The 22,760-nt window shown below is 40.5% G+C and overlaps 1 protein-coding gene across 2 annotated transcripts in view; it reads left to right on the top strand.

Annotated features, from left to right (window-relative positions):
• The window catches only part of CLINT1 (clathrin interactor 1), a 93,534-nt gene extending 73,029 nt beyond the window's left edge, over positions 1–20,505 (top strand). The window contains exons 7-12 of one of the 2 annotated variants that reach the window (XM_015419379.1): positions 387–633; positions 5,485–5,557; positions 12,159–12,224; positions 16,607–16,887; positions 17,796–18,000; positions 19,149–20,505. In XM_015419379.1, coding sequence (XP_015274865.1) covers positions 387–633; positions 5,485–5,557; positions 12,159–12,224; positions 16,607–16,887; positions 17,796–18,000; positions 19,149–19,468 — 1,192 coding nt within the window. In that variant the 3' untranslated portion in view covers positions 19,469–20,505. The remainder of the gene's footprint in view (positions 1–386; positions 634–5,484; positions 5,558–12,158; positions 12,225–16,606; positions 16,888–17,795; positions 18,001–19,148) is intronic. The other variant, XM_015419380.1, reaches the window with a different exon arrangement.
• The last annotated feature ends 2,255 nt before the right edge of the window (positions 20,506–22,760 follow it).

Genomic DNA, 22,760 nt, shown 5'->3' with positions numbered 1-22,760 from the left:
TTGATTTATTTTGAAAATGAAAGTTAACTAAGAAAACATTTCTGTTGCTCATAATAGTCACAAAATGAAAATACATAGGCAGCCATTTTAAGCAACAGCCTTCTTTTATGGTTCGAGAGGGTGATGCTACTTTTCAGGATATAGTGAAGGACTTCTTTCCAGCAGTAAATTGGGCATAAATGCAGGAAATTATTCAAATTTGGTTGATTGTTATAAGGTTTGTCTGCTTATTTATGTGTACTATGCTTTGAAACATAAATCCTGAATCTTTGTTTGGTTGAAATGTCCCCTCTAGAAGCTAGCGTTCAACAAGAATACTTTTAACACTTATCTTTAAAGCTCTTTATCGATCCTTTATCTGAGCAACATGTTCTTTATTTTTGCAGTGATAGCGATGAGGAAAAGAAATCTAGAAGAGGTAAATCCCCAAAAGGTGAATTTAAAGACGAAGAGGAGACAGTGACGACAAAACACATTCATATTACACAAGCTACAGAGACCACCACCACCAGACACAAACGCACAGCAAATCCTTCCAAAACCATTGACCTGGGAGCAGCTGCTCATTACACAGGAGACAAAGCAAGTCCAGACCAAAATTCTGCAGCTCATACACCACAGTCTACAGCAAAGGTAGGAGAGCTACCAAAAAGCATGATTATAACATGATTGAATTCACATTCATCCTAATCAAAGCTGTTTTCATTAGAAGTACACTTGGAGTTTTCTAGTATGTCTTGTGGGAGTAACTCACTGACAACAGTCGTTATTTCCTATGGATGGCAGAAAGGACCATGTCTACTGCCCATAGGTGATAATAGGCCCACTATTTCTTATGGGGGTAGAGAGACCAGATCTGCCGTACAGGAATAAAGAGAATTTTGTTTTGGCTGTCAAGTTGCAGCTAACTTAATGGCTTCAAGGCGAGAGATGTTCAGAGGTGGTTTGTCAACCTCTGCATACTGACCCTGGACTTACTTGGTGATCTGCCATTCAAGTACTAACTATGGCTGTCCCTACTTGACTTCCAAGATTTGAGGAGACTGGGGAATCCCTTTAAATTGTAAAGGGAGGGAGATGCCACCAAAGAGCTGTTTGGCAGACAAGCTTCTTCTCTGTTCTTCTTGGCTTCAATGACCCAAAACACTCCCCAAATTCTGGGAGATAATTTTCCTTAGTGCCAGAACTTGGGATTGTTTGGGCTATCCCTGAGCTCACCTGAAACAAAAGCTTCTTCTCTGTTCTTCTTGGCTTCAACGACCCAAAGCACTCCCCAAATTCTGGGAGATAAATTTTCCTTAGTGCCAGAACTTGGAATTGTTTGGGATATCCCTGAGCTCACCTGAAACAGCTGATTTCCAGTTTATGTTTGGCTCAGGTATCTCCAAGTGCCCACACATAAAGGGTGGTCTTCCTTTGATTCCTGGGGTAATCTTTCCCTTATCTAAGATTCTGCTCCCTGCTCATGTCTACTGGTAGGTAAGCAACCGTTAGGGATGGCAGAAGCATCTCCTTATCAACTATATTTCTGGCATTCACTGTCCCACTTTCTGAAAAAAAGATTGTCTACCCACGCTGATCAGTGTGTAGAATTGATTACAATAATAAGTGGCTGACCTGAAGTCAATCAAGTTGCTCTTACTAGTGCAGAATTCTGCAGAATGCATTTTAGCAAGTTTGGGAAGGAGAAACACAGTGGACCTCTTCAATTCAATTGATGAAGGTTACAGGTCACCTTCTAGGCCCATTTTAAGATTTCTGATATTGCCTTAAAAACCCTCGCTGGCTTGGGATCCACCTGTGTGTATTGTGTATTGCATAATTACTACCACTAATGTTGGTGTGTAGGAAGCTCCTATAGCTGATTTACTGAAGTGCATATTTAGATTACTTCATGCCCTTTGTTTGCTTGCATTCATGTAAGTGATAGAACTTTGAATAATTTAGCTAAATGATTTAGCCAGAAGGAGGCAAGAGTGAATTTACAAAGGATCAGTGCCCATTAGGCTATAGGCCAAATTAAAGAACAGGTGAAAGTTGCTTAAGGTGTCCTGTTCTCAATCATATTGCCTATTGTATTCCATAACAACAAATTCTAAGCACTTAATCCCACTAAACTTCACAGTCCCACAAATAAAATGGGGTTGTCTACAGGTATGGTACAGGTTTGGACCTCCTTGGGAGATGTCCCAGTAGGGTTGCAAAATGGGCTGAGCTCGTCGGGGAAACCATATGGTTTTCCCCCGACGAGCCCGGCCACGCCCCCAACATCAGCAACGTCGCATGTCCCTTCTGGTGATGTGCTGCCGGCATGCGCGCGTCATCGCAACCTCCTGGACGCCGGCAAGGCTTCCCCGCTCCGAGGGGTGAGTCAATTTGGCAACCCTATGTCCCAGTTATGAAGAAAGATGTTCATTTGTAAACTTAAGGGGAAGAGGGCAAACACAGTGACCTAGAGAGCACTGAATGTTGAGCAATGTTCATTCAGTTAAAGGGGGGCAGTGGGGGGTGAGGGTGCCTAATTTGGAGTGGGAGGTTAGGTTCAGGGGATATGTATAATGATCCCCACCCCATCCTGGGTACTATGAGCTTTTTTAAAGACTGACCACTAAAAGGTCCTAGTAAGGGGACTATTCAGGATCAGAAGTGAAAGTGTTTCCTCCAGTCCTCATTAATCACAACCACCACTGACTCTTTAAGCTGCTAAAGGAACACGGTCACAAACTATTTATAGCAGCCTGCAATGTGAGGTAAAGTTAGAGCGTGCATGTTGTAGACCCCACCAACCGAAGGGTGATCTTGGGCCAGTCACAGTTCTCTCAGAACTCTCTCAGCCTCACCTACCTGCCAAGATGCCTGTTGTGGGGAGAGGAAGGGAAGGTGATTATAAGCCAATTCAAGTCTCCTTAGGGTAAAGAAAAGCGGGGGGTACAAACAAACACTTCTTCTAATTCCTTTTGCCTTCCCAATTTACTCATATAGTACAGGAAGGGAGGTGTAAAACTGTCTCCTCCTGTGTTGTATTGCTGGGGTTCCATGCTAGATGATTAGCCTCCTGTTAGTCTGAAGCTTTAGAAGTAAGGATTAATGAGCTTTAGAAGTAGACAGCTCTGGTTCAAGACCAGGTGAGCCAGGAGTTTCTCGCCTAGTCCAAGGACCGTGCTAGTGTGCTATGGGGGGGTCCATTTATTTCTCTTCCCTTTTTCCCCCTGCAGTTCTTACAGACTAATTTTTTTCCATAGGCATAACCTGGGGGCCTAAGAACACTTTGCATTTTTAGGCAAAACAGGCTGTGATGCTCAGAAAGGTGCTTTGGTCCTGTTTTAAGTGATGTCAGTTGAGCTAGAAGCACTTTCCTGTATGGCATTGTACATGCCCAGTAACTTGTTTATGCTGGGTTATTTCACTTGCATGTGGCCATAGTAGTCTCCTAGTCCAAGGACCGTGCTAGTGTGCTATAGGGGAGTTCATTTATTTCTCTTCCCTTTCCCCCCCTGCAGTTCTTACTGACTCATTTTTTTCATAGGCATAACCTGGGGGCCTAAGTCCACTTTGCATTTTTAGGCAAAACAGGCTGTGATGCTCAGAAAGGTGCTTTGGTCCTGTTTTAAGTGATGTCAGTTGAGCTAGAAGCACTTTCCTGTATGGCATTGTACATGCCCAGTAACTTGTTTATGCTGGGTTATTTCACTTGCATGTGGCCATAGTAGTCTGTAGCCTATTCAGGTTATTTTGCTGGTGTGCTAACGTTGTTCTCTATCAACTGCCAAATTTCCTTAAATCCAGGGGTATGAAATTTCTGTTTTTTACTTCTCTCTGTAGCTCTTCTGGATTGATTGCTCTCAATTATTTTGCTTGTCCATCCTCAATAAGTGCACTGGAGGGAACTTCTTCCTTTAAGGCAAATTAAGTAGACAAATTACTTGCTTTAATCAATAAAGTTGTAATGAGCAGGTTTTCTAGAAACCCCTCAGGTGGTGCATCGAGTTTTATCATAAATGCACTTGACTTTGTGCCAAGGTTCATAGAATATTAAAAATGACATTGTGCTCCAGGAAAAGCACTCTCACACATGTTGCCATTCTTTGTAAGTTCATGCAGAAATCTAGATTTAATGTCAGTGATATTGGAGGACGCCATTGCTCTATGGTGAACTGTGTGTGTGTAAGAGAGAGAGTGAACCCATGGGTCATATTAGTAAACTCATTCCCTCCCTTGTGATAAGAGATAAAAATTTCTCTGAAAAGGTTGTTTAAATCTATACCTTCTGTAATCTGAGATCTAGCTTTATAATAAATTCGGCACATCTGATAAAGCTGAAGAACATAGCTGCCATCTTAAGAAATAGGAAGCACATTATCCCCATTACTGAATACAATTTGGCAGGACTTACTTTCTTGGAAGTAAGCATTACAAACTGATAGAGGTTTTTTCCAAGTACATACTTTGGGATGCTGTGTTCAAATGTCAGGTTGTCTCTGAGGTTTCAGGGTCCCTTAGGAAACTAGTATTTTAGTCAGCTCTCCATTTTTAATGAAAATAATCACAAAATAATGGAAACAGTACTTAGAGAATTAAAAAATTTTCTAAGTACCCACAAGATTCTATAAATGTATCTAAAGTTGAATATTTCGCATTTATATAGCCTGTAGGTGATGGCAGAAAGTGTCATCAAGTTACAACACACTTATGGTGCCCTGTATGGTTTTCAAGGCAAGAGATGTTCAGAAATGTAAAATTTCTGGGAATTTTGAAGCTACTGAAAAAGGTGTTGATTGTGTGGGCAGATTTGGGAGAAAATGCAGTGCTTACTTTCCTATCAAAAGAATCAGCAAAAGAATCTAAACTTCTTTTGCTGATGTAACAATATTAAATGCATCATGAATAACTTGGCATATAAAATGATATTTTGCATGCATATGGAATTTAAAAGTGAAAATGTCTTTATTTTCTAAAAGAAAAAGTGCAAATATACCCAGTACTTGAGAAAGAGTTGAAATTGCTGCATGTGAGGCTTCCATAATGTGTACCTCAGTTCTTGCCATCTGAGAGGTAGGAAAAGTTGAAGATAGAAAACAAATTCTGTAGTAAACAAAAGAAAGGGTGTTGTTTGGAAAGAAACATTGTCACAATAGGGAGCATCACCAGCATATTTTGATATTAAACTTTATAACATGGAGAACACTGAACTCTTTAATATTGTATTAAAGACATTATAGTATATTACATTTAAACAAAAAGCGTTCTTGAAAATACACCCCTTTTTGTTTTTAACATTAATTGTGTAAAAATTGATTTTCTGCCAAATAAAGGCCATCACAAAAAGGCATTTTTGCTCCAGCTCTTATTCAGATTATCTCTCATTGCAAACTGTCTCCATAGATACGCCTTCAAATTATTTTATTTGAGGCCTATAAGATCCTTTAACCTCATTCATAACTATATTTCTTATATCTCTTATATATTTCTTGTGTTTGTCTGTAGGTTCCAGGCAGCAGATCATCTAATGACCTGGTTGATCTTTTGTTTGATGGTGCAGATCAGTCAGTCTCAACAGGTAAATGACACTTCATTCTGAGAAACTGCTTTAGCCACAAGTCTGTATTTCTTAATACTGGAGTAATGGAAAGACTGGAGTGTTATGAAGCTATGGAAAATGATATGAGTCACTTAAATATTGAGCTGTGCATATATTTATAGAATCGCAGGCAAATTACCATATTATATAGATTAATAATAACCATAACACCTTAGAAAGATTCACAGCTAAGTCACTGTCACAAAATGCAGCGGCTAGAATGCGGTGTTATTCATAATTAATTCTAAAAGCGTGTAATCCAGTCAGGTTTCAGCACTTCTCATGTTACACATTAAGAGAGATGCAGCATTAGAAATGGATGACTTCCATGCACAAGTCGCATCTAATGTATATGGCAAAAGTGAACCCAATGCTTCTATTGTCATCATTCTGATGACTCTTGGAAATCTCGGAAGCTCCCAACTGATGCTGCACTTAGTTCCAAGCTTTATTTTTATTCTATATACTGAAGTGCAGGTTTGGTAAATGAACAGCCCAGTCAGGGCAGCATAAGGATTATCTGTGGCTGGCATGAAATATTAAAGGGGTTCTATTCATACATTTTTGTACCAGTAGAATAGCAATTGGCAGAATAATCAACCATAGAGCAGATGTCTGAATGCTAATAAGTGATAGTTGTGTAATGGATGTCATGATGAAAAAGCTACTATGAATTGAATTAGAGAAAGTATGATCTTATGGACCATGAATGCCCATTTTTTCCAGTTTTCTCTTTGCACCAGCGGACAGCATCAGATGACCCCCCCCCAAAAAAAAAACGTCTGGTGCTGGGAACTGGGGAGCCTCATGGACTAGATGCCATGAGGCACAGAGGACTGCAATGGGGAAATGGAATTGGGTGAAAATAGCCAATTTGTGGTCCTAGGGGCAGGGAAAGGAGTAAAGGCAAAAGAGGAGAGGATAAACAGAGTCAGCACATGGTTGGAGTGAAACAGGCCCCAGCTTTATTGTCTCCAGCTATTGGAGCATTGGCACAGCATATGGGGCAGTCCCAACATCAGGTGACTGGCCTGTTGACCAATGGCCCAAACCCTTTCCCAGTCCACCTGCTGGGAAACAATGTGGAATAGCAAGTCCAGTGGGATCCTACATGGATGCAAGCCACTGTGTGGTTCCCCTGCCAACTGAGAGCAAAGCCAGACAACAGCCTCTGAGCTGGGCAAACCACTGAACAGCTCCACCCCATGACCCCTTAAGGGGGTCCCCAAAATGTGAAAGTGGGCACACAGACATAGTTTTGCCCAAATTGATCCATTCTAGTGGCCAAATCACCCTCACCTAAAGTTGTGATGATAGCATGCCAACACAAAGAGAATCCTGAAATTAACACAGTGCCAAGGACGCAGTGCCAAGGACGGCGGAAGACCGGAAGGCCTGGCGTGATCTGGTCCATGGGGTCGCGAAGAGTCGGACTCGACTGTGCAACTGAACAACAACAAAGAATGCATACAACCAAAGAAGGGAGGGAGAAGAAGCTGAGCTCCTTGTGCGAGCCTGGACAGCAGCACCTGACATAAAAGGGTGTTGAGCAGACTGGAGTGAAGACTCCAGTCTCCAGGTCCTCCCTGGAAGCCCATTCCTCCAGCCCAGCCACAACGGCCTGTGATTGGCCAGCAGGGCCTCTACCTGAGCCTGCCCAGGAGAGCCCTGGCCACTGGGAGGGAGAAGAAACCTTCCCCTGTTTTGCCCGCTCTCAGCCCAGCAACTGCAAAAACAGCCCCTAGTAAGTCTGGGGCCATTGCTTCCCTCTCCTGCCAGTTCCTCTGTGCACACTGCAGTTTTGTACATAAAGCTTACCTAAATCCACTACCAGCTTGGGAGAAGGGGAAGGTGGAATATGTAGTAGGCTATGGTTTCTATGTAAAATCATTCCTCAGAAAGTTGTAATGTAACAATAATAACCATATTAGTGGGCAGATTGAAGAATTTCCTTCTTTATCTTCATGGCTCCTTCTTCTTGGTTCCCTAAATATTAAAAATCTCTAGCCCTGGGAAGACAGGATTAGAAGGCATCCCACCCAGCAGCTACTAAAGCCATTAATGAAGCAGCTGGAGCAACAGGGGTCTAATATTAGAACTGTGGAGGGAAATACAGAAAGTCCACTTTTGCTAGAGCTCTTGTACAAGTGGAAATGTGAGAAAAAGTGCTAAGTCAATCTTATTGTTTCCCTGCTTGTGTTTCCACTTGCACAAGACATTGTACATCCAATTTCTGGCTGCTATAATGTACAGGGATGAAAATGTTAAGGCTTACGCAAGCCCTGCAAAAAGGTGGGTATTCATCTAATAAATAGGGGGAAAATCTGTTTGTAAAAATCTTATTCCAGTTATCTACAAATGAGAACCCCCTGCTCTCAAAAGTTATCTCTCGCATCCAAGGTATCAGGTTAAACACAGAGACTGATGATCCAAAGGTTTCATACAACAGGGCCAATGCAGACCTTTGCATGCCCGCCCCCCCCCCATGGAATACCTTCCGGGGTGGGATTCAATGGAATTCGAAGAACTGCAGTTGCAAAGAAGATGTGGCAGGCCCACTCCCACACATACACACTCTGAGTGAAAGCTCTTTGGATCCATTGTAGAAATACCATCATCTATTAACAGTTCATTTACTAAAGGAGCCAAGGGTTTCTTTTCCTGTTAGACTGAGTACATGGTTTTTAAAGCTATGTTAAGTGAAACTAGAATTTTGTATGTTTCAAAAACAGCATGCTAGCTGATTGTAAAGATCCTTTCTTGCTGTTGTGAAACCTTTTCTTGATTTCCCTGCTACAGTGGAAATCAGTGTTTAACCCTCTTTCTAACATCAGTCTATAGGAGATAGAGAGGAAGCATGCTACCAGCTGGCCATCACAAATAATGTCTCTGCTTCCCTAAGGAGGCAGATGGAAGGAGTTAATTTATAACGACAGGTCTCACATGGGAGTCTTCGAGGCCAAGTGGTGTGGTGGAGATTAGCACTGTCCTTCATAAGCAGGTCACTTTTACTGACCATTGAGCTACTTTCTGCACAGGCTGTGTAAATGCACCTTTTGTGACTTGCATGAAACAGTAAAGAGTGCAAAACCAGACTTTGATCTGCCTTGTTAAATGTATCATGTTCTTAAGCATCTTTGGCAGCAATTGCCAAGCAGCTAGTCTACATCTGCCATATGAAAACAGGAAGCATCTTTTTTTTTCTTTTTTCTTTTTTTGAGAATCATGGTTCTTGTAATAAAGTACCAGATGAGTAGAGTAGTACTAGTGTAAGCAAACTAAAGATTCTGGAAGGGGAGATTGGATTGGAATGGCAAATATAATCATCATACAGATCTAACTAATTTGATTGTAGTTATTACTTCAACTTTCAGAGTGCTGAGATCGGGAGAAACGTATAAGCTTCCTCCTAAAAGGCTTACAAGCCTAGGAATTACTTTAAAAAAAAAACAACCCAAGGATATACAGGACAACTAGTTCTAGAAATTAATTCTCACAAAACACTGTGTGCACGGTTGAAAAGCTGAATTATTTTTCTTGACCTCAGTGTACTGGCACTCTGACTACCCAAAGATATGTAGTTATGGCAACATATGTAAAATGTTCTATGGCAGTCTGCACTTGGTGGTCATATATGCTGGTTCTGCTACTTTTACCTGTTAGGTGAAAATCCATTCTCAAAGGTTGCTACCCAGACTTAGGTGGCGCTGTCCTCTTCAGGAACTCTGTCACTCAACAGGTTTGTGACATGTTTTGTCGGGAAAAGGTAGCTGTTGACCCACACCAATGCATGACTTTAGTTTGATGGTAGCTGTGTTGGTACAGCGTTAGTGGTGCTGCATTTGCAATCCCACAGCTTTATAGATTTGCTTTTGCTTGGTAGCATCCTTGCCCAAGATAGGTATAGCTATCTATGCTTGTCAAACAGCTGTGTGGGCAAACATGTTCAAAAACCTAAAAATCTCTGAAGTTTCTAATTCAGGTGTGCTTGCTTATGTGTGCCACATGAAAGAATGTTTATCTTCTGATTAGCCAAATGTATTGAATGCCCCCAGATTATTTGGATAAATGAAGTGTAGCTGAGCATTTTCATACATTTTCAACCAACTTCCCATAATGATTTAAAATCAATTCTAGTAAGTGCCCAATCTGTCTCTAATGCATGGTTTACAAAAGCATTCACCTTAAAGAAAAAATCTTTACCGCTTTGTGAGTATGTACGTTCTGAAGGTAGATGCTGATATTGGCATCTGAAATTTTATGTATGCTTTATAGATATTGACTGAAAATGGTTTTAAAGTGTGCATGTAGTATAAGGGAAACTGTTTCTTTTATTATTGCTAGCCATTTATTTAAAAAGGAGATAGTTCTAGTTTAATTAACCCAGTTGAGAGCAGCAGATGGGGCAGAATGTCTTGTAGTGATAAGACAATTCTGAAATGGCACCAGATGTTAGAAGCTGTCCCTGGTGGTGTTTGAGTGCAACACAGATGTTACAGTCCCACCTGGCTAGTTTCTAAGCACTGCAGGCTAAGCAGCTGTGATGTAACCCATATAATGTACGCAAACACTAAAAGCAGAATAATTGAGCTGCTGCTACTCCTTCGAAAGATATGACTACTTGGAGGTGAAATCTTTTAAGGACAAACTGTGGCAGCTAAGCCAACTTTTTTTCATTCTTTCTGAAGTATGACTCGCCAGTATATTGTAGCTAGAAGACAACCAGACAGTCTAAATAGTGGCTGTTTCACACAGAACATTTCACTCCATGTAGAAAAATCTTTCTCTATGTGAAAAGAAACACACACACACACTGTTTTGGGTGAAGTCAGCCTTAGTGTTCAACTTTCCTGTGAACACCATGGTCCAGGGTTTCCTGATCTGCACTTTTAAGATAAATGGCACATTCCCAGACTTCATATAAAAAAGTGTACCTACTCTTCTTCCTACATGGAAGTGGTCCCCCTTATGGGAAAGAATGTCACTTGTGAAGCAGCTCTGACTTTAATCTGATAAATGTATTTTATCAGACTTGTGTCCAACATGGATTATATCAGGGTTTTCTACCATGAGTTGTAAAACAGGCTGTAAGAAAGAATAGAATTCTATATTTTGATGTAAATAATTTACTGGTAGCTTACAAATGCACATTGGGACTTTTGTGTCCTGCTTTGGAAAGGAAGCAGCCTAATAGTTTGAAATCATGAATCTGAAATCATTGGCACATCATTTATGCTTAAAGTCGCACAGGGGCTGTGTGGAAGAAGACTTTAAATTTTTCATTTCTGGTGGTGTGATAAGCGAATAAAAGAATTCCTCCAGTATAAACCTGTTTTGTATGCTAAAGCTCGTTCCTTTTGGAATTAGTCTAATCTTTACTGTGTGGTATTTTTGTCAAGCCTCCCCTGGCCCTATAGCAGTTTTTTGTTCCCTGAAGTTTCATTTATCTTTATAAATTATTCCTGAAATGAGTGCATAATAAACCTCTTGTTTTGAATTGGTGTACAAGTGATAAGTTGGGAGGAACAGTTCATCAAGATTTCTTCTTAAAAAGGAGACAACTAAGGAAGCAGGTTTAGACCATGTGCTTGCTTCAGAAATTTTGGTTTTGATAGTACTTAGTATTTCCGTTACATTGTGTGCTGTCTTGTGCTTCCATATCTAAATGCATTTTCTTTTTCATATGTCTGCTGAGATAACCATCTGTCACTAGGGCTGCCAAATCCCCCCGGGGGGCGGAAAATCCCCCACCCCAGAGGCCCGTTCCCAGACGCCAGGGAATCGGGCCCCAGGGGGAACCCCGCCCCGGCGTGCGCGTCACAGGGCAGTGACGTCATGACGCTGGGCACGCTGGGGGCGGGGCCACAGCCATACAAGGGAAAACTCTATGGTTTTCCCTTGTATGGTTATGGCCCCGCCCCCAGTGTGCCCGGCGTCATGATGTCATTGCCCTGTGATGCGAATGCGGCGTGCGCACACACACACGCCGGGATCCCCCAGGAGTCCCCAGCTGGCGAGGTAAGTCACAGTTGGCAACCCTATCTGTCACCCATGTGGACTAATTTTTATTTAATTTTCATAATAATTTGTAGTGCTGTGTTACATTCTTATGTATACAAAAATAGTACACTTACATGAAACTCCCTGCAACGACTAGTTAAAGAAGAACACAATCAACTTTCAGAGTCCAGTTTGCAGGATTTCTATGGGTTTTTGTAGTACAACATGACAACACAGAAATGTGGCTCCTTTTGCACCAACAAAGATTTTGAGGAATTTTCAGGGCCCATATGCAAATGTTTGTTACATGTGTCACCATGGCACAGTTAGCTCCAAAGGTAGATGATAGCTTAGTATGTAATCCACCAAGCTTTGCAAAGAGCGGTCACACAACAGGATTTAATATGTCTCAGTATTTCCAGTAAATCTTGGTATACCTGGTGCTTGGCATACAATAAATTTAAATTTTAAATTTTATACTATGTTGAGTAGCTACAAATTTTTCTAAACAGTTCCTGTCAGCTGTTACTGAAAGAGCTATCTGTTCCAGTAACAGCCTTTTAATTGCTTCTGGTTTTAGGTGGATCCACTGACCCCTTTGGAGGGTTTGCTGACTTCAGTTCTGAAAGTTGTCCCCCTTCACAAGGTATAAATTCTATTGGTGGTAAAGCTAATTTTGAAGGGATGATGTAAAAAGCAACTTTACTGTTTGGCTGTTTGATCAGAACTCTTTTTTAGTATCCGGTTCTCATGTAGATGGTGCTAGACAGATGAGTTGTTGAGTTGCTTTGGGGGTTTGATAACTTTCACCTTGTAAGAGGCTTTGTTTGTCCTTTACTTCATCCTTACAGTAGAAAATTGAATTATTAGTATTCCTGCAACAATTCACAAAACTTTTTTTTATTGTCAATGGCCACATATGGCAAAGAAACTACTGTACACATTTCTGTACATCAGTGATTGAGAAAAACATAATAGTTGTATAGCAAAAGAGTAGTCCTTTGGGATGCAACTTGTGAATTCCAGACTCCTTGTGAATTCCAGTTGTGAATTCAAGACTCCTTTGCTTAATTCATGCCCACCGTTTCGCTTCTCCTGTTATCAAGCAATTGCCATTCTGTTAGGTATGCAGATAGTCCCAATAATAAACTTTAATTTACAAGCTTTCCTTACATATAAATTAGCCCATTTGGAAATATTAAACAAATGTTAAATATTGTTTCCATGGGAGGCTTGATATTACCCTGAATCAAATAATTTCATTGCTAGAAAATAGTATTTCTCTTATTGGGTTTATACAGCTCTTGTGTTTCACAGAGCCATCTTTTCTATGAACCCAAATTATAAGTGTTTTAATCTTTATCTATTACAGGGAACCATAGACTTCTTCTGGTAACTTTATCAAGTAATTTATGTGATTGATGCTTGCTCTGATATATTAACTTAACATTAAGTTAATATTCTGTTATTTATTTTTTATTTTATTTGTCTGGGTGTTTTGTTTCCAAGGTTGATAAAAAGTTCTAACAGACACAAGCTTTTTGCCAGTTATATAAACTTGAATAAAGTATCAAAGGAACTGCTACTCAAATCCCAGCTCCTTGGTTAACATCAGGAGCATGATCTTTTCTGTAATGGCACTTATTTCGTAGGCAAGTTTTTAAAAAGTTAAGTTTCAGAATATTTTGGATGCACCTTGTGTATTTTAATTCATCTCAACATTTTGTAAGCAGTTACAAAAAATGTTATCCACTATTTTACTTTCACATGTATGGTTGGTTTGATTTTTTAAAAACCTTTGTTGCTGGCCTCTTAACAGATTTTAAATAAAGCTGGGCAAACATGTTTTATACATAAATTTTGATAGAATACATAGTAAGTTTGAAGAATACGATTGGAAAGCCATGTGGGGTAAATAAGTTCCGCTCTGATTGTAAAATTCTTTTATAGTCTAGTCCTAAAGAGATTGTTCTTGTTGATGCTGCCATAGGGAGGGATCAACATAGAAGCTTCCCTGCACCATTCTTGCCTTTGCCCCCCACTGGTGGCTGCCAGTTCCCCCTGTGCCACTGAAGGGCTTTTTCTTGTTTTTCAAAAATCGATAATAGCTACATCAACATAACACTGTAACATAATGATCTGTTGCAACAATGTAGTAGGTCCTAGCTTTAATTTTTAGAAAGGTAAGTCTCTAGCTGTTTTGTTGTGGATTTATAAGGGAAAATGTGCACCCTGCACCTTCGCCTTATAATTGTGCAGCAAAAAAAGGGCTAGAGACTTTATATAAAATGAAAGGTGCAAGTTAATAAGAGAGCATTTTTTGTACAACAGTGAACTAACAGATGCTTTAGGCAAGATGTCCAACTAGGACGAGAAGCGTGACTGTGCTAATTTGTTTGCATTGATTTAAGTTCCATGCAACCTAAAAATTGCCTCGTGTGAGGACAGAGACTTCACATTAAGATCTTTCTGCAGGAGTGAAGGAGCTTGTGCAAATGTTCTGATTAGCCCTTAGTTATTGTGTGTTCATCTTGAAATGTCCCTCCTGCCCCCCCCCCCACCAACACTCATAATAACCACTCTGGCTTAGATCCTGAGATGCCATTCCATTTGCACAGCAACAGCTCCTGGACTAAAGCAGTTTTTTCCATCTGGAGAGGAGAGAGAATTTTGCTGTTTCCCCCTTCCTGCTGCAGACACCCAGTTCATTCCCCACACTGTTCTTTTGATTCCACTGAGCCTCAGGAACACAACTTCATGGACCACAGAAGGCTTCAGTGAGAAGTGGGGAAGTTACCTTTCCTCTAGCACAATTCTACATGTTCTGGTTAGGATCCAAGCCTGTAGTATCTACACAGCACCCTCCCTTAAAAAGGGGTGTAATGCATTAATATTGTTCTTCTTGGAGTCCGTTGTTTGTTTAATTCCTTGGGAAAACAGGTGAAAATTGTTCTATTATAAGGCTTTTAGTCTAGAAGCACTGACTGTTTTTCTTTTCAGATATACATTGTCTTGGGGGCAGGATCCAATCTGAATTGAGAATCTAAGCCCTTAAATGCTTGAAGCTGTGCTGTTCTATCTTGATTTTACTGTTTACTGAAAATGGAGGTTTGGGGCTTTGGAAGCCTATTATGCAAATAATGCAATCTAACATGAGATATTCCTTTATCAGTATTAATATGATTAATCTATACTGATCACCATTATGCAAGGAGCCAGCAATGATTAATCATTCTTGAACAATAAAGCCCCTCTAGAACTTAGTTGATTAATCATCTTTGGTAAAGTTCCCAAAAGAATGTTAACAAATTCCTCTCCATTCTCCCCACTTTCTGAATATGTGTGTTTGGATGTGAGCATCCAGTAACTGGAGAATCGGCACATTCAGCATTTACTTATCCATCAGGAATACTTAAAGTGTGCTTAAATTTTTAATAGGCAGTACTAATTGAAATACTCCCAATAAAAGTCCCTTTTGTAGGGCAGATCAAGGCAAAAATGTTTTGTTATGGCCCCAAGCTAATGAATTTCAGCCTACTACTTGCATTAAAGCAGACTTTAGAGCATACATATTTGTTAATATTCTTTTGCTTCCCTTCCTTACTGAAACTCCGGTCTACCCATGAAGGTAAAAATAATAAGATGTTATGCCCAGGTGCACAGGTACTTTAAGAAATATTGACATGAGATGAAAATTATAGATTAGATAAAATAAAAATTTAAGATTAGCTAAGTGAGATTCTAGCTAATAGGTAAATTTGTAAATTGTTAATTTTTAGCCAGCTATATAGGCCAGATTATTTTGAAGTAAGTAGGGTCTCATCTCTGACCTTACATCTCCCAAGTCTGTCATTTTGCACTTAGGAAGGAAAACTCATCAAGTGTTCATGTAATCGTTGATTAAAAATCCTAAACTATTTCCTTTGTCCACACACTTGTGATTTCTTGCTGAACTAAAGAACATCAGTAGCATCTTGAGCACTTCACAAAACTACTTCCATACATTTGGAACCTTCTTCCCATGTTGTGTATATGAGTAGCAAGCAAAATACATGTATCTTGTCTGTGTCAAGCCTAGGAAGTAAAATCATCTTAACGATTTACCATGCTTTTTGTAACATGAGGATTTCACAACTGAAATATCAGGGACTAGAGAATGTGCCCAAGGCTACTTTATCTTAAAAACAGAATACTTCTCCTTTTCATTATCACCTTTATGTCTTGCAATTCCACTTGTAGGTTTTATTCTTCAAGTGAAACATTTTGAAATGGGGGAAGTACGGACTCTTTCTAGTATAAAAGAAAATGCCTGCTATAGGAAGGTTTGAGAGCATGTGTGAACTTTGAATGCATTTATTTATCAAAGCACCCGTAGAGTGCTAAATAAATACCACACAATGCTGTTAACAAGCACAACAGAGGCGAGATAAACACCCTGAGGCAGCTGAATTTGAAAACCCATGATTTTATTGGTATCCCACTTAGCAATACTAGTTTAATAACTCATTGTACAGCATGTAATTTATATGTAATCAGACGGGTTTGAACAAATTGCTGTTTTTATGACTTCTTACGGCTGTGAGACCAGCCTTGTTCACAGTGATTGATTCAAAGCATCAATGAGTTGATGTTTGCAGCTTTGCCTAAGGCTCCAGGTTTTGGATCCTAGCAGTTTAGTTACTGAACTTCTGCTGTGCCTTTGATGCCTTCTGTGTCCACAACAGCCAATTTTGTTGGAGGTTTCCTTAGATCCTGCAGATTTGCTCCTACGTCCCTCTGTGCAGAGTCCATAGGTGATGCATTATCCAGCCATACTTCTAGAGCTGGGGTTGGTGTTCCTTATTTCCTTGCAACCCTCTTAAAATGGTTGGAATATTCATGAGACAGACTAATGTCCAGATGGAGACTCTACCTGCAGATGTTAATCTGGATGGGCACAAATCAGCTCTCATTTGTTTCACTTCACAGAATGTGGCATTTGTTCTGTGCCCTTCACAAAGTCTCTTACCTTTTCTTTTCCCTCCCCAGGTACAGCTCCAAGTGGGAATGGAGAGTTTGGTGACTGGAGTGCCTTCAACCAAGCCCCTTCCACTGGAGAGCTCTTCAGTGGCCCTGCTCAGCCAGCTGTTGAGCTCTTCAGTGGCCCTGCTCAGCCGAGTGTTGGCCAGCCTCCAGTAGCTTCAAATTCTGCTGACCTCTTTGATTTGATGGGTTCCTCCCAAGCCACCATGACCTCCTCCCAAAGCATGAATTTCTCTATGATGGGTTCCAATACTGTCAGCCTGAATCTACCCATGTCAAGGTCACAGGTATGATGTTATTCTTCAGTCCCTTAACGAACCATTATGAAAAGTTACCTGAATGGTTTTGACACACTTCTAGTTAAAGCGTCTTGTCATTTGTAGCTCTCAAGTACCATCTTGTCTTTTTGCTTCTATTATCACTCCTCATATGGGTTTTCGTTACATTAAAAGAAAAATCCTTAAGTAATCCAAGAGCCATATAACATATTGTGAACTTCAAACTTGTTGTACCTTGTAGTGAGGGAGCCACTATTTTCTGACATTCTGTGTCACAGGAGATTTTGCCCAATTGGAAAGTAGTGGACTATTAAACACAATCTTGTTTGATTGGTAAATGTCACTAGTTAATATTCCTTAATAATTTAGAGTTGCACTAATCTATTTTGGGATGTGGGGGAAGGCAGTGAAGATGGGATACTTCAGACTTTTGTGGGTTACTACCATTAGTTCCAGCTCCTGCCAACCTAGCAGTTCGAAAGCAAGAAATTGCAAGTAGATAAATAGGTACTACTTCGGTGGGAAGGTAACAGTGTTCCGTGCACCTTGGTGTTTAGTCATGCTGGCCACATGACCACGGAAACGTCTTCGGACAGCGCTGGCTCTTCGGCTTTGAAATAGAGATGAGCACCGCAACCCTAGAGTCGGACTCGACTGGCTTTCGAGCAAGGGAACCTTTACCTTTACCATTAGCACAGCTCCAGCCACTGATGGACAAAGTATTCACAGATGATCTTGAGAATTTTATGAGTATGAACTTCAACTTCCTTGCCTCTTTAGTTCTCTTAAGCAAGCATAAATGTCCATCTGTTTCTCTTTATGGAGGCTGAATGAACTCTCAGAGAAATTACTACTCTACAATATGGTAAGCAACGAATGGCACACATTTAATTTTTTTTTTTAAATTATGCTCCTAGCCTTTGCAAAATGTTAACCCGATGATACAGAAGCCTAACCCACTTTATAATCTGGGCACAGAGATGGTCCAGAAAAATGCAAGCAAGACTCTGCCATCCACCTGGTCAGACCCTAGTGTAAATATCAGTTTGGACAATTTAGTTCCTGGTATGCAACCTTCTAAGCCCCAACAACCCTCACTGAATACAATGATTCAGCAACAAAGTAAGTAATCTTCTTGGTTGAACATTATTGTTGACATACATGTTTTTAGATATCTGTTTGCCTGATGTATTTCTTAGTAATCTATCTTTGTAGCCATGATTAAGCTCTGCTAAAAATAGAGTGAAAGGATATGACTTTCTCAGTCCCAGTAGGGTCTCTCTATCTCCTGTGATCAGAGTATCCAATAAACTGTGCAAGTGTTCAATTTTATGTTTTCGTTTGCACTGATCTGATTATTGAAAGTTCACCATTTTTCACATTGGGTGGAGAAGCCAATGCACAAGAAACATTGGAGAAACTGTGGAGAGGAAATTAAATAGTTCGTAGGAAATGTTAAAGCTGAGTTGACTACACAGTGCTGGACAGGAAATGGCTACTAGACATGCCTGGCAGTCAAAAATGGGAAGTGATATTTGAGCCTGATGGTCAGTGCTCACATGGGCTTCTTGCATCTTTAAAAGATGCTTAAAATACCAGAAGGCAATGAAACAAGCGCAAAACATGTGACCCACCACCAGCCTCATATGGTGTCTTGCTCTTTATTTGACAGCCCTTGTGCATTGGTAGTTAGGATGCAAAAGTAAGAGGTTTTTCAGAGCTCAGGTGGCCTTCCACACATGGCTGGTAAGCAGCATTTAGACTGGCAGATTGTGTAGGTCTATCTCTAATAATTTGTTTCTCACAACCATCATAATCCAAGGATTCTGTACAGTCTCAGACATTCTGCTGTGTCTTTTTTTAAAGCACATGTCCAATCAAACAATTAAAAGAATTTGAAGAGATCTTCCCTTGCACTCTCCTGTTTCCAAAGCCTTCGGTGGGGACAAAGGGAATTTGGATTAAGAAGATTTGAACTATAGGGAGTAGATTTAGGTCCCTGAGGGTAAATATTAACAGTTTTTTAAGGAGAAACATGGGAGAGGGGACTACCAGACAATTGGAGGAGGGGGAACTTTAGGAAATGGGAAGTGTATGAATGGGAGGCTTCAGGATTTGGGGTCCCTCAGAAGCTTAAAAGTGTGATTTGTTTTGAATACTTCAGAACTTTAACATGGGGAAACAATAAGAAATGCATGCTCTTTAAAAAAATCAGTAGCCAAAATAGCTGAAGAATTTAGCTTTTTAATTTATACTTTGTTTTTGTATAGATATGCAACAGCCTATGAATGTGATGAATCAAAGTTTTGCAGCCTTGAGCCTCAACTCGCCACCCAGCATGATGCCTGTTCGAGGGCCTGTTCCCATGGGAATGCCTACTGCGATGACTGGCACAATGGGCATGGCTTCCATAGGAGGCACACCTATGATGGGAATGAATGTGAACATGACAATGCCTGCTTCTGGAATGGGTTTGCCAGGTGCAATGGGTGTGGGTGTTCCTAATATAGCTATGGCATCTGCCATGACTCCTGGAACTGTGCAACCTAAGCAAGATGCCTTTGCAAATTTTGCCAATTTTAGCAAATAGATTGTAAACCAATCAGTCAGAGAGAATGAAGGATTTTAGCTGCACAAATAAAGCTGGGATAAGGGTGGAAAATGCTGATCAATTTTTTTCCCCTTTTTGCTTTTATCACTTACTTTCAAGGAGGCCACATAAAGAACCCAAAGGTTGTTTTGTAAACTCTGAAACTAGTATTGTTCAGGTTTTGGTGAGCTTCAAGGTTCTTCCAGTGAAATGAGTCAAATAGCTGATATTTGTAATGACTAAACCTTGCTATTGTGACTAGACAATTAAAAGCCTTTCTAGAGGCAGAACCAGTTTTAACTTTGAAAGTTGTGTAAAGTCTGGGATTTAGAGGGCTGGGTAAATCTGTGTGAATCTAATTTTATACTTGCTTTCTTTTTTCCCTCTTGAAATCTGTTTATCGTAATTGGATCCATTCCTTTTCCTACCACTGAGTCAAATTTGAAGTCAAAGTATGCTGATCAATTTTTATAAGAATATCTATTTTTGTCCAAAAATGGCTTACATATGTGATTATGGCTAATTCAAAGGGACCTGGAATGTATATATACTTTTGCTACTCTTCCAGCAAGACTGCTATACTATCCAAATTTTTATTATAGACTTCTTTAAGCAATTTGCATATGGGTAAGGATTGTGAAGAGTTTCCTGCTTCTTTCTCCTGTCATATCCAATGCAGAACTGGTAGAAGCTTCATCCAGAGCTGCTATATGGTTTCTGTTCAGAGAACTCAACAGAAAAAAAATTATATATATATATATATATGGTTGGGATTTGTTTGGGGTGTTCCTTTTCTGCAGTCCTACTTCATTGATAACTGGCATAATTCAGATCACTCTTTGGGCCACTGTTACACCTCTGACAGGCAAAAGACAAAAATCGTTATTTTTTTCCTTGAAACTTCACAAAGAAGAAGCAACTGCATCTTTTAAGTTAACAGTAAACACCTCTAAACCTCTTGTTAATACTACAGCATTGGATTTTAGATTTATACACTTGGTGAATACGTTTCTCTTATGTAAATATGGCCTTAGCAATTGCGGAATCCAATAGAGAGAAATTAAATACATAAATATATATATAAATATATATATATATATATTATTATTAAAGGAAACTGGTAGCAGTCAGATTTTATGGATTAATGAAAACAAAGGAAATGAATGAATGAAGAGCTCTTTTTCTTCCTGCTGTAATTCTGCATTTAGGTTCACACACAAATCATGATTTTAGTCTGGAACACAGAGTTTCATCAGTTTCTATTCACAAGCCAGGGCTGCTATTGAGAATAAGTACTATACTCTAGGTATGAAACTTTATTGCCTCCCCTTTCTTACTTGGATTTTTTTTTTATTATTATTAAATTGATAAAACTTTATTTCCATTGTATTCATAATGTTCTGTTATACATAACATTAAAGTGTTCATTAAAAACAATGTTGGGGCTGCCTCTCCTTTCATTCCATTTGACGTTTATGAGAGCAGTTGGTGGGGAGGGGGGAATAATTATAATTTGGGCAAAGTAATTTTTATAAATAATTTAAAATTGTTTAATGACTTTTTATCTCCCGCCTTTCCTATCTGACTCTACAGTTAGGAATTAAAAATGAAGCAGCCCAGATATCTTGACCCACTCCAGCCCTGCTAATGCTCCATCTACAACATTTCTAATTAGGCAGAAATTCATGTACTTCAGCTAAGTGGTAATGAAAAGTGATTCATTTGCTGAATAAGAGATGAGAGTGAGTGTAATTAGCTGACTGCGGTTTTTAATCTTTCAACAATTCAATGTGTTTAAATGAGTTTCAAAGAATAGGAGCTTTCAAGTGTTGTTACATCAAAGTAATCAAGACAAGCTTTACTGGCTGAGCGGGACAGATCACCTTCTCTTCAGCCTCCAGTTTTGAAACCCTTGAACTTTTGTGGGGGCTGTCTAAATAACTTTGGCTTGTGACAATGTTGAGATTTTTTAAAAAGTAGAATGTATATAATCACAGGAGTTGTGAAGAACTGTTTTTCAGGGGCCAGCAGGAGAAGTTGTTGAACCTGTTTTTAAAAATTTCATTCTGTTACAGTGACACCAGTACTGCTAAATCCAGGAATGTATTTTGTATGTTCAATAAAAAATGTGGAATCTGTTTAGAGCCGCATTTGGAGCCAAGTGGTGAAGCAAATGAACTAAGAAACTTCATCTGCTGAGAGATCTGTTAGCTCTTTTGCTAGTTTTTCTACTTCGACATGTTGTTGCTTTCCAAAGTGTTCAGGGCTGAAAGCAGCATATTCAAAACAAGTATGATACATAGGGCTGCCAAGTGGGGGCGGGTGGCGGGTAAACCCCCGCTTTGGAGGCCCAATTTCCGCTGCCGCGGAATCGGGCCCCGGGGGAACCCCGCCCCCGAAGCGCAGCATGGCAACCACGTAGAGCACGTTGGGGGCGTGGCCCCAATCGTTGGAGGGAAACACTGCAGCCTGTCACTCCCGTCCCAGAACTCTCATGCTTCCCCCAAGGGCTGTTATTCCACCCTGGGGCTTGTCTTTCCACTCCCAGAATACTCCTGCTACTCCCAGGGGATGTCATTCCACTCTGCGGCCTGTCATTCCAGTCCCAGGATGCATCTCCTACCCACCTGGGCTGTCATTCCATCTGGGGCCTGTCTTTCCACTCCCAGGACACATCTGCTACCCACTGAGTTCTCATTCCACTGTGCGGCCTGCCTTTCCAGTCCCAGAACACTGCTGCTACCCCCAGGGACTGTCATTCCACTCTGCAGCCTGTCATTCCAGTCCCAAAACACTCCTGCTACCCCCAGGGGCTCTCATTCCAGTCTCAGGACCCATCTCCTACACCCCTGGGCTGTCATTCCACTCTGCAGTCGGTCACTCCCATCCCAGAACTCTCACAAGGTGTTTTTCGAGTATTTTTTTGGCTCAGCTGTAGCCGAATGCACACCTCTGGTCCCAGAATACTCCTGCTACTCTCAGGAGCTGTCATTCCACTCTGGAGCCTGTCGTTCCAGTCCCAAAACACTCCTGCTATCCCCAGGGGCTGTCATTCCACTCTGGGGCCTGTCATTCCAGTCCCCGGACACATCTGCTACCCCCAGGGGCTGTCATTCCCATCCCAGAACACTCCCGCTACCCACAGGAGCTGTCATTCCATTGTGGGGCCTGTCATTCCAGTCCCAGAGTAGTGTATTTGAGATCAGAGACCTTAATGGAAAATCCATTCTGCATTTTCTTTGTAACTCTTCTTGAGCTGTAATGTATTTAACTGGAGCCCATGCAAGTCAGT

The sequence above is a fragment of the Gekko japonicus genome, unplaced genomic scaffold (assembly GCF_001447785.1).
Source record: "Gekko japonicus isolate JY-2015 unplaced genomic scaffold, Gekko_japonicus_V1.1 scaffold406, whole genome shotgun sequence".
Lineage (NCBI taxonomy): Eukaryota > Metazoa > Chordata > Lepidosauria > Squamata > Gekkonidae > Gekko > Gekko japonicus.
The sequence above is the reverse complement of the archived record's forward strand: the minus strand, read 5'-3'. Positions and strand labels throughout refer to the sequence as shown.